This window comes from Mastigoproctus giganteus, chromosome 4 (assembly GCF_048544385.1).
Source record: "Mastigoproctus giganteus isolate SK-2022 chromosome 4, ASM4854438v1, whole genome shotgun sequence".
In the NCBI taxonomy this organism is placed as follows: Eukaryota; Metazoa; Arthropoda; class Arachnida; order Uropygi; family Thelyphonidae; genus Mastigoproctus; species Mastigoproctus giganteus.
The window spans coordinates 155,302,690-155,315,607 of record NC_143578.1 but is presented as its reverse complement, the minus strand read 5'-3'; the positions used below and the strand labels follow the sequence as shown (position 1 = coordinate 155,315,607).

Sequence of the window (12,918 nt, the reverse complement as noted above, 5' to 3'; positions counted from 1 at the left end):
AAGACTGCTGTACAAACTGGAGCAGTGTTGGTATTAAGGGCAAGTTGCTGATAAAGGGATGGTTGAGTGGGAGAAAGCAGAGTGGTAATCTGCCTTCTCCGACTCAACTGCACTTCATGGAATGGTTTTGTTAGCAGAGTCTCCCAGGGTTTGGTGTTGTGCCAATTGTTGTTTTCTATATGTATCAGTGATATTGATGAAGGCATATCAGGCTTAATTTCAAGTTTGCAGATGATATGAAGATTGGCTAGATATGCTACTAAAACAGGAGAAAAGTTAGGCAGAAGGGCTGAGAAAAGGCAATTGGAGTTTCAGATTGATAAATGCAAAGTATGGCATATGGTTAGCAGTAACCCCAGAGTAATTTACCAACTGTGTGGTACTATGCTCAGGGTAGTGGAAAATGAAAAAGATCTTGGAATTAATTATGCAATCAGATACAAAGTTCTCTGAGCAGTGCAGGCAGGATGCCAGGATGGTTTGTGGAGTTTTGTCAATGATATACAGGAATTTTACTAGCAGGATAATAAGGTAATTATCTCATTGTACAAGGCAGTGGTCAGGCCACATCTTCAGTACTGCATACATGTCTGGAGGCTTCATTTTAGGATGTAGAGCTGCTGATGTAGAGTTAGCCTTCTCTGTACTCATTCTGCTGGAATGAGTACAGAGAAGGCCAACAAGATTGGTGAGGAGAACAAAGAGTTGCTCTTACCAAGAAAGGCTTCAGTTCTATAAATTTCCACACTTGGAGACTATGCACCTGCGAGGTGATTTGATTGAGGTGTTTAAGGCTTTAAATGGATCGAGCAAGCCCAGTGTTGATGGGATTCTTCCTCAAACTACACACATTAGGGGGCACAAATTCAAACTGAGGAAGGACAGTTTCAGAATAGGTGTGTGGAAGTTTGCCTTTAGCGAGAGGTGGTTGTTGATTGCTGGAACAAACTTCTATCTGTTGTTGTGGAATTTGATAGCTTAAATAAATTCAAGGAAGAATTGGACAAAACTATTGAAGGAATGAATAGGTGAAATTGGAAGTGTCATTTTTTTTTTTTTTTTTTGGCTGATGCTGTATAAGCTTGCTATCTTGCATCATTTGCCACTGCTAATATGTTGTTTCAGGTTGTGCACAACTTTGTTTATCGGATCACTCAGAGTCAGCTTTGTTTCATCATTCTGGGATATTTGGTTCTTTTCTTATTTCTGTTTTAAATTATATTGTGTTTTATGTTTGTTGTATAATCCATGAGCACCGTTGTAGTTCTCCTTCAAAGATATAGTATTTGTAAAATATAGTAATGTTGAAAATTGAATAATTTTTATATTTTACCTTATTTAAATTATTTTTTGAAAAATGTTTTTTAGTGTTATATTGAAAATTTTGATGTTTTGATGTCAGAATTGTCACTAATTCATCAGACTCTTATAACCCAAAGATTGTTTGACAAACTGTTGTTATGTGAAAGATTATTGTATCAACATTTTGGTGTTAATTTTTTTTTTATTCCTTCTTAATATAGTTACGGAGCCAAATAGTACTTAAATTTTTCTTATATTCTATTAGGATGCTGGCTCTCAACAAATAGGATTTTTATTAGGAAGTTGTGGAGTGAATTATGCTTTAACATCAGAATTATGCTACAAAGGCTTGCCTAAAACTGCTACTGGTGATATTCACACATTTAGAGGTTAGTCATGTTTCACCTGAAGTAGTATATTTTAATATCTAGAATTTTTCACTACTGGTAACTCTATGATTGGAATTTCATCACTGTCTTACTTTTGTTCTCAATTCAGGTGCTTTCTTTTCATTAGAATTTGATAGCTCTTAGGAAACAACTAGTGAAATCTAAAATGTTTAAATTTATAAGCATTGATTTAAACATCTAAACAATATTATCTCATTCACAACAACACCAATGCTTATATTCCTGCCAAATGTCTGAAGAAAACCATGTTACAGGAAGATTCAGCATCAGTCCTTTCACTGCTTTTCAGTATGTTTTTAAGATTAGAAAGTGACAAATGCTGCTGTTTTCTCTTTGTGTTTTGGTTACTTTTATATAAATTTTTGGCTGAATTTTGACAATAAAGTGGCAACTGATACAAATTGACTCTAAAACATGCCTACAGTGTTTTTTATCCCAGTTTACAAACCTCCACAAAAAACTTCTTTTTGTGGGTTTTAAACTCTCTTTTGTGTCCATAAAATCTGTTGTCCACCCTCCTCTGTATTATTACAACTGTGCTACCTTAAAGCTTTTATCCCACATTGCTATTGAAGATCGAGTAGTCATACTAGACACTTTCAGATGTCTCTTTCCTGTGAGGTGGCTGAGCTATTCTCAGTTCTAGAAGTCCTGACAAGACATTCCTCCTCACCTTTCCCAGAGATGCTTCTGTTTTGGATCAGACAAGTGTTTTTTTTACAGAACTGGAAGAGTCCATGACTAACAATACATACAAAATTACTAAAGCAATTCACAAAGTCTCCAGGTAGGGCAGACTAGTTGTAAAGATTTCCTGATGCACCTATAATTGAAAAGCAGGCAAGCTGCTCCACAGTGGCAAACATCCTCCTTTCCTGAAGTTTTGAAATGCCTACTCAAAATTGGAACAAGTCTTCCTCTGGACCTACACCTAATAAAGCAACACATGTTGTTATCTTCAAGCTGTTAGTGCTTGTTCCTCAGTGAAGCTGTCACAATATCCTTGCAACTTACAGAATGCACTATTTATCAACATTGTGTTATTATCCATGCTATTGCACCTAAAATAATCACTGATAGCAGAAGAATTTTATGATTATTGGTAAAATAGAGCTCAAATTTGTATGTTCTTCCCATTATGCATAAATGCATTTATAAGGATGAATATTCACAGTAGTGGATATAAAAATGATTGCCATTGTCTTGATGGCAAAAATTAATGCACAGTACATACAATATTTTTAAGTATTGGATATGGTGATTATGCTGAAATAAAAGCTTGCATAAAATGAAGAAAACATATAAGTAAAGTTTCCATCTTAGGCAAGACCCTGTTATTCCTCAAGCACCTGGTTACAAACAGAAAAATTCACCCCTACATTTTTATCCTTCTCACCAAGAGTTGTGCACTGTTTCCCTGAAATATTACTATTCACAAACAGGAGGAGTTAATCCTTCTACCTGTTAGCCACTGCCTGGGTGCCTGTGAGGACCGATTGAAAAAAAAAATGCCTTTAAAGGTGTTGGCTTTGATTTAAATCGACTTTAATCAATACCATAATTAACAAGATGCTGACCAAACTGGAAATGCTGCAAAGCATTTCCAATTTATGACAAGGAGAAATTTTGAAAGCTGTCTGTTTATTGCCCCAAAAGTTATGTTTTGTGTCTGTGGGTAATTACATCTCTGCATTAATTTTCTGTAGCTGTTTGCTGTCTTTGATTTAAATTGACTTAACAAATACCATAATTAATTTTAACCAATACTGCTGAAATTAAGAAAACTGTTGAAATGCTGGCCAAAATAATTTTGAAAGCTGTCTGTTTATTGCCCCAAAAGTTGTTTTGTGTCTTTGGTAATTACATCTCTGCTTTAATCTTCTGTAGTTGTTTGCACAAGCATAAGCTTCCTGTGTCCATGGCTGTAAAATGCTATAGGTCAAAAGTATATTAAAGTGGCCATGTCCATCATTTCTTGCACATTACAACAGTATATGCTTTATATACCCTTCCACCCAGCTGTGTTATAAGAAAGGGAATGCCTGCTTGGGGATTGAAATTAATAGAAGTTTATTGAAGTGTCATTGATAAAACTTCTCTTTAGGAACTGTTGTTTCGTGACAGGTTTTGGTTTCCAGTCAGTTTTAGTTTGTATTTTTTATGTGCATTTTTTGTCTGAGTGATTGATTTTAGTTTGTTGTAGTTAGTTTCAACTTCTCCTTTTTTTTTTTTTTTTTTTTTTTAATACCCTCAAAGAGTGAGTCAATTAGTGCTAATAACATGAAGCAGGTGAAAACCTATTGGAAAAAACATTCACTGGAAACTGAATTGGAAATTCTAAAAATAGATCACAAGAGTGTTAGATTTATTGGTTTTGAGAAATCTGAAAATTAACAGTATTGCAGTATGTTATTAAATTTTCTTAAATGTATAGTGTAATTTTGTTTTGTTGTATGATTATGTTTTTAAACTTTATATTGAAAGGTTTAAATGGTTCTGCTACATTTATTATACTTATATAAAGAAATGGTGTCTTAAAGTCAGCCAGAAAATTGGTCACACTAGGTTTCTGGCTAATTGACTGTTTTTTTTTTAACTGGTCGTATCAACTAGTTAAAATTATTTACATTATATCCTTCACTGCTCAAGCAAATACACACAGAACTCTGTTTTTGCAACCACAGTTAAGAACACTAAGCAGAGGATGCTTGTACTGCTGTTTTAGCAGTACAAGCACCCTCGCCAACCGGGCTAGCCAGGTGGGTAAAGTGCCTGCCTGGCAACCCAAAGGTCGCAGGTTCGAATCCCGCCTCAGGCTTGGATCAAAGTACTGCAAAAACCTTGGGAGGTGCATTATGGCCACAAAAGCCAACAACTACCAAAAAAAAAAAAAATGCTATATTAAAACCAAAATAATTAAATCATACATAAGACAACATGATTTAGTCTCACCTACATGTGTATATATATATCATACATCAGTTAAAATCATTACTAGCTGATATCCTTTCCTCTGCATTCACATTGTTACAACGGAAAATACAATATAATACAAAATGAGGATTTCACAGTATGTTTTTAATTCTTTACATAATCAGCTTGATTTCACTTTGAGTTCATTTTTATTGATTGTTTTCAGCATTCAGTTTTCTTCTGTGGGCTGCATTTAAACACATTTTAGCTGGTTCTTTTTTTTTTTATTTAACAGTATTTCACTCAAGAATTAAAATAAAGCATTATGATTCTTTCTCACTCAGTTTTTGTATCCCTATTTCTTAGTGCTGTATGAAATATGAGGAGATAAAACTCGATACTGAAATATTTATAGTGTTATTACTGCATTGGGATAGAAGTTTAGTGTAATATTTTTAATTATATTAAATTTATATTTTAATTGTATAGGAATTGAACTAAAATCATGCCTCAGACCAGAGCAGCAAAGCAAAAGGCTCAAGGTAGTTGAAGTGCTGTGGCTCATGGGAGAACTGAGAGGGGTGGTTGTCCTCTGAAACACAGCCTTTTGAAATCTACTGCTTGTTTGATGTTTGGGGATCTATCAGGAATGGGACATGATATTGCCAAGGGGAATGACTTTGTGTTTGATCAGTGTAAGGTGCCAATCAGCATTGCTATGGGCCTTTATGAGAGCCTGAAAAACAGGGTAGATGCCCTCGAAGGAGACCTCACTTGAGGGGCTCATCAAATTCTCAGCTGGCCACATCAATGCCAGAGCTTGCACTTAAACATCAGGCAACACAGCGGCAAACACCAAGGCAGAATGCACTGGTCCCACAGGAACTAGTCATTGTTGGTAACTCTATTGTCAGGGAAAAGGGGAATATATTGTGCACAAAGGAGAGGTGGAATAGGACCAGGGTATGTCTGCCGGGGGGGGGGGAACAAAGGTTGATGATGTTGTAGAGCAGATATCATCTTTTAAGGGCACAAAAGGTAATACAGTAAACCCCCGCTATTCGCGGGGGTTACGTTCCTGAGAAATGTCGCGAATACCGAAAATGCGAATACTGAGTTATGGCTCCCATAGTAATAAAGGGGTTCCGTTCCAAACTATGAATTATATAAGAAAAACTAGTCTAAAATTTTGTCTATGTATGTATTATATGTACCTTCATAATATGACTATGTACACAGACAGTACATAGTGAAAAATCGAAATGAAAATAAGAAATAATTTAAAATTAAATGTAATATTTATTAGAAATTTCAAACAAATCTTTCAAACCAGCGCCTTTGCTAACTAAAAAACTTATCCCGCCAGTGCTATCACCAGTTTCGTTAAAGTGTTGGTAAAGGAGTTTTGCCTTTTCACGAATGATGAGTAAACTTAACGGAATTTTATTTTGAGTTCGGTCTTCTATCCACAGATTTAAAGCTTTTTCCATTTTTTCTAATTTAACATCACGAGTTACAGAGCAAATTTTTGAAGCTCTGTAATGCTTCAAATTTTTGAAGCTCTGTTTTGAAGAATGCAACAATTAGCGCATTTTCATGGACACTATGGCGGATTTTTTCTTCCGATTTCTTGATTGATCGTACCGTTGACTCATTGATTTTATGTTTTGCCGCTGAGGAGACACTTTCACCATTAGAAATTTTATCTAATAACTCAATTTTATTCGCTAATGTCATCACCTTCTTTGATATTTTCACATTTCTCTTGTTATTCGTAGTCATATTTTTGTAGGGGTTAGAAAGAACTTGTCCACAATAAAGTCACTTTCTTCCGTTAACACGCTCGAAAGAGTCTGTTTTACACTGCAAAACGGTAGATTTATCACTTTTGTAAGCATATCAATTGATAAATTTATTCAATTTATAAGTATATAAATTAAATGCAAACGGCGAAACCTTCCATGACAAGCACATAGCACATACTGAACAAGGATTAGCGAGAAACATCCACGCTCGCGATTTTGTCACCCCTCTCCCCCACCCAGTGACCGCTGTTTTGACCGGGAAAGATGATTTTAGCCACGCCCATGTTTTTTATGGCGTTTCCGCTTTTTTTACTCACAGCTTTAAAATTCACATTTTTTTAGGTTTCATTTTATATTAAATCAGCAACCGCGAATACAGATACCGCGAATAGCCGGGGTTTACTGTATAGTTGTACACATTGGCATTAATGATATTAAGAGTAGGAGAACAGTGGAATTACTTAACAAGTACAGGTCAATGTTGAAAAAAAGCTGCGAGTTAGGGTTGAATTTGAAGTAGTTTGCAATTCTGCCCAGACATGATGGGATGGAGTATATGATGAGAGCCTTGTCAATGAATTCGGCCCTGGAAAGATTGTGCAAGGCTCATGGGAAGACTTTTTCTCAGCCTGGTCTGTGCTTGTTAACAGGAAAGACTGTTTCTACAGGGATGAAATTCACTTAAATAGAAAGGGTGCAAGAATATTTTCTGATGCTATCGAGGCAGTGTTAGGTGGACCAGAAAACTGCTAGCTTGAGGGGGGGGGGATGTATGGACTAATAGATTAACAGTAGTCGCTGGCAGAGGTGAAAGTGATTCTTGCACTGCTTCTGTTCGAATGAGCAGCAGCATGGAAAACAAGGTTCCGGGGATTTCGAAGACTGCTGGAAGTCAGCACGGAACAAGTAAATACATGTGCTGTGTTAGGGTAACTAAGAATAAGAACATGTACATGTATACTGTCATGTACACCAATGCTAGGAGTGTAGTAAATAAATTAGATGAATTTGAGGTGCTGGTCAAAATATTAAAGGCAGATATTGTTGGGATATCAGAGACGTGGTGTCACACAGATATAAGGAATGCAGAGTTGAAATTTGAGGAGTACAATGTGTACAGGATAGAAATGGAGGAAGGGATATACTATTAGCATTAGCGTTAGTAGAGGCACATGATGCAAGAAAGCAAGCTTATACAACATCAGCCAAAAAAAAAAAAAAAAACCTTTCCATTTCACTGATCCGTTCATTCCAAATGTTTGTCTAGTTCTGCCTTGAATTTATTTAAGCTATCAACTTCCACAACAACAGATGGAAGTTTGTTCAGCAAACAACTACTCGCTGGCTAAAGGCAAACTTTTGCACATCTGTGCTGCAACTGTCTTCAGTTTGAATCTATGCCCCCTCAGGTTTCGAATCTAAGCAAGAGGAAGAATCCCATCAGCATTGAGCCTGCTCATTCCATTCAAGACCTTATATACCTCAGTTAGATTGCCTCGCAGGTGCATAGTCTCCAGAAGCTGCAATTTGCAGAATTTAAGCCTTACTTCATAAGAGCACCCTTTGTTCCCCTCGCCAATCTTGTTGTCCTTCTCTGTAGTCTTTCTAGCAACTTTACATCCTACCTCAAATGAGGCTTCCAGACCTGTACGCAGTATCAGGGTGTGGCCTGATCATTGCCTTATACAAGGGGATAATCATCTCCTTATCCCTGCTTGCAAAATTTCCTCTACATCATTGACAAGACACCATGAGCTACTCTTGAAGACTGTCTGCACTGCTCAGGAAATTTCATATCTGACTGCACAATTACCCCCAGATCCTTTTCATTCTCTACCACCCTGAGTGTAATTCCACATAGTTGATACGTTACTCTGGAGTTACTGCTACCAATATGCAGTATTTTGCATTTGTCAAGGTTGTCAGTTGTCAGTTGCCACTTCTCAGCCCATCTACCCAACTTTTTCAGAACCTGTTGCAGCAGTATACTGTCATTACAGTACCTACCAATCTTTGTATCATCTGAAAACTGTGATATTAAGCTTGATATACCTTCATCAATATCATTGATAAATATACAAAACAACAATGGGCCCAACACTGAAACAAGAGGGCTACCATTAATAACATTAGTCCACGTACAGCAGTACCCATTGATTTCCACTCTCTGTTTTCTCCCACTCAACCGTTTTATCCATTGTAGCAACTTGCACTTAATGCCATACTGCTCCCATTTGTCTTCCATGTGCAACGGTATCAAAAGCTTTTCTGAAATCCAAGTATATGATATCAAAATTATTTTTTGCATCCAGTTCCTTTGTGACCACATCATAGTATTGAATCAGATTAGTGAGACAAGATTTCCCCTTCACAAACCCATGCTGTGTCTGAATTGTTACTGCTCTCTTGTCTAGATGATTCTGCAATTCTTCTTTAACCAGTGACTTCATTATTTTCCCTGGAACAGAAGTCAAATTAACAGGTCTATAATTTCTCGTGTCACTCTTTGATCCTCCTTTGTGAATTGAAGATACATTTGCACATCTCCAGTCTGTGGGGATTTCCTCTGAGTCCAGTGATGCTATCATAATTATGGCTAAGGGTTTGCTGCCTCCTTTAATATAACTGGATAGACCCCATCTACCCCAGGTGCCTTTCTTATCTTTAACTTCAACAATTTCTCCTCCACTTTGCTCTCAGTTATTACAAAATCATTTAACTCCCTCTTAGAGTTTTATAAACATCTAGCCCCCTCCTCCTCAAATAACTCCTCATGTGTGAATGTAGATGCAAAATACCAAAATACAGCATTTATTTTGGCAGCTATCTTAGAATGGTCAGCTGCAGTGAAACCATTGATATCAAGTGGACCAATCTAATTCATCCCCTTACTTTTAGAGTTTATATAAGTAAAGAAGTCTTTGCTGTTTTTCTTTGCATCCTTTGCCAAAAATTTCTCATAATATACCTTCGGTTGCCTAACCTCCTTTGTGACTTGATTCTTTGTGAGCTTGTATATACCATTGGCTTCTGTGTCACCTTACAATTTATGTGCATCCCATGCATTTTTCTTCTCTCCTACGAGTCTCATTAGTTCATCTGGCATCCATTTAGGCCTAAAACCTAGAGTAGTATTTCTTAGTCGGAACAAAAAGCCCAGTAGTTTCCAAAATTGCTTCCATGAATGCTTCCCATTTAGAATTTTCTGTTAGTAACATCATCAGTTGATCCCACTTTATAGAACCTAAAAAAATCTCAGAGACCGCTGCCTTTACAAAAGGAAAAACCATTCCCTTTACACCTGATGGTAGTAACATCTTTAAGTAAATCCCACATCAGTATACTGTGATCACTGCAACCTAGAGGTTCCTTTATCTGTAAATTCTTAATGCATGAATAATCACCGCTGATAATCAGATCAAGAGTGTTACTCACTCTTGTTTACTCTCTAGCATGTTGCTGAAGTAAACAGTCATCCAATAAATCCACAAGAGTCTTGCTAGTGTGCGAGTGACCAACCACAAGTTCTATATCTAGGAAGTTAAAATCCCCCATTATAAGGTACTGATTTACTGGCCCACTCTTTTTCTTTGTATAATTGTTCATTTTACTCATCAGAGTCAATATGCCTATAACAAACTCCTGTCCTCATTTTTGCTTTTGCAGTGCTTATGTCACACCAAACTGACTCAACATTGAACTGTCCATCTATGTCAACTGGATACACTTCCTTAGATTTTATGTGTTTCTCAACTAACAGCCTAATCCCTCCTCCTTTCCTATCCAGTCTATCCTTTCTGTACACATTGTACTTCCCAAATTCCAATTGTGCATCCCTTATATCTGAGTCACCATGTCTCTGATGTCCCAACAATATCCGCCTTGGATATCTTAACCAGCACTACAAATTCATCAAATTTAATTACTATACTCCTAGCATTGGTGTACATGCAAGTATACATGTGTCTGTTCTTACTCTTAGTTACTGTAACCCAGCCCATGTATTTACTTGTTTCATGACCCCCCAGCAGTTCCTGAAATCCCCAGCAACTGGCTTTCTGGGCTGCTGCTCATTCAAATATCCGCTCAGCTGCAACCCAAACAGATGTCTCCATCGAACCGAATATTTCCTTTGCCGCCTGGGTCAAAACTGCGTTAACTTACAATAAGAAAACTACAGTCAGTGAGACCAGCAACACCCCAATCAGCATCCCAACTGATGCTATCTCAACCTTGCCAGAAACAACAAAATCAAAATCAGCTAATATTGAAAACCAGAAGAAAGCGAAACCAAGGATTAGCAACATGGAAATGGAGGTTCAGTCAGAGGATGAAGAGACAGTACTAGAGTTACATGCTAATGACACCATGGATACAGGATGCCCAACCTTTCCCAGAAATGAAAAATCAAAACTAAGCAGACAGAAACCTTCCCAGAAAAAACAGTCAGATCAATCTTCCTCGAATAAATCCAGCAAATGAATAAATTCCTTCAGTGGAACTGTAGAGGATTATGCAGTAATATAGATGACTTGAATGATTTACTCATACAAACTAAAGCAATAGGTGTATGTTTACAGGAAACCTTTTTATCACCACAAGTTTCTCTGAAAATTAAAAATTATTCTATGTTTAGGCGAGACAGGGATTCTGACACTCCTGCTCGTGGTGGGGTGGCTATTCTTATCAGAACTAACATACCGTCAAGACATCTCCAACTACAAACCTCTTTAGAAGTTGTAGCGGTTCAGATTGCAATGGGAATATCGTTAACACTTGCATCCATTTATATCCCACCGAATTATCCTTGCTCCCAGACTGAACTTGACAATCTTATCACACAATTGCCACCTCCAGTCTGTTTGCTCGGCGATTTCAACGGTCACCATCCATTGTGGGGATCTTCCATCATGGATAAGAGAGGCCAATTAATCGAAACATTCCTAGATAACCATAATCTGACTGTATTAAACACTGGCTCTCCAACTTATGTTCAGTTACCTACAGGTACAACATCTGCCATAGACTAATCTATCTGTTCAGCATCTCTTTTTCCAAGTATGGAATGGTTGGTGTTGAATGATCCATTCCACAGTGACCATTTTCCCATCATCAGCTCAATTCAAACACAGGTCGTATCATGCCCCAAAGCCCGTATATCTTGGAATTTCCACAAAGCAGACTGAAAAAACTACTGTACTTGTGTCCTACTAAACAAACAGTATGTACAACAACAACATATTGATGACGTAACCAAACACATTACCAGCCATATATTATCAGCAGCCGAAATTTCTATTCCAAAATCCAACCAGAGCAAGCGGGTACACCAAAACCAGTGGTGGAATCAAGATTGTACCATAGCGAAAGTAGAAAAAAACCGTGCTTGGAACCAATCTCGCAAATTCCCCACTACCACCAACCTTATAGTTTTCAAAAAACTGAGAGCCAAAGCAAGACAAATTAGGAAAAAAGCAAAACGTGACTCCTGGATTAAGTTCGCCTCAACTATTAACAAAAATACTGACACTCGGATTATCTGGAAAAAAATACAAGCTCTCAATGGAAAATTTCTACCGTTACAGTCTCCAATAATACAGTGGAATGGGCAGGACCTATCTTCTCCTACTGACATCGCAAATGCTTTAGCAGAATCTTTCTATAATACTTCCGCCTCAACCACTTATGTGACTGCTTTTCAGAGAATTAAAACTAATGAAGAACGTAAAAAATTGAATTTTTCAACTAATCTTCCACTTCCATATAACCAGCCCTTTACTATAGCTGAACTCAAAGAATCCTTGAGTAAATCTCCAAATAGTGCAGCAGGACCAGACGGCATTCACTACAGAATGCTTAAACATCTGTGTATACACTATTGCTATTTTATAACAGGATCTTCTCAGAAAACACATATCCTCTCTCATGGCGTCATTCCTATATTTGTGCAATACCAAAACCGGGAAAAGATACCTTTCTAGTTCAAAATTACAGACCAATATCATTGACAAGCTGTTTGGGAAAGATCTTCGAAAGGATGGTGCATAAGAGGCTCACCTGGATTCTAGAATCCCAAAATCTGCTTTCTGATCACCAATATGGCTTCCACAAAAACAGGTCCACCCTAGATTTACTTGTCAAAATTGAATCCAACATACGTAACGCCTTCATCAGGAGACAACATTTAGTTATGGTTAACCTAGATATTCAGAAAGCATTCGACACCACATGCCGTCATGGTATTATCACAGATATGCATCAGTTAGGGTTGAGAGGCTATCTCCCTCAAATTATTCAGAACTTTTTAAAGTTACATACCTTTCAAGTCACATATAAAAACTTCCTATCAATATCTCATATTCAAGAAGAGGGTGTCCCACAGGGTTCCATACTGAGTCCAACCCTATTCGCAATTAGGGTCAACAATATATTGGAAGATCTTCCAAAAACTATTGAAGTATATATGTATGCAGATGACCTCATCATAT

At 37.2% G+C, this 12,918-nt stretch overlaps 1 protein-coding gene across 2 annotated transcripts in view; it reads left to right on the top strand.

Moving 5' to 3' along the window:
* LOC150087127 (disco-interacting protein 2-like) overlaps window positions 1-12,918 on the top strand; it is a 1,128,863-nt gene that overhangs the window by 380,538 nt on the left and 735,407 nt on the right. For both annotated transcript variants that reach the window (XM_090372979.1, XM_090372978.1), the window contains exon 15: window positions 1,568-1,691. In XM_090372979.1, coding sequence (XP_090229105.1) covers window positions 1,568-1,691 — 124 coding nt within the window. The remainder of the gene's footprint in view (window positions 1-1,567; window positions 1,692-12,918) is intronic.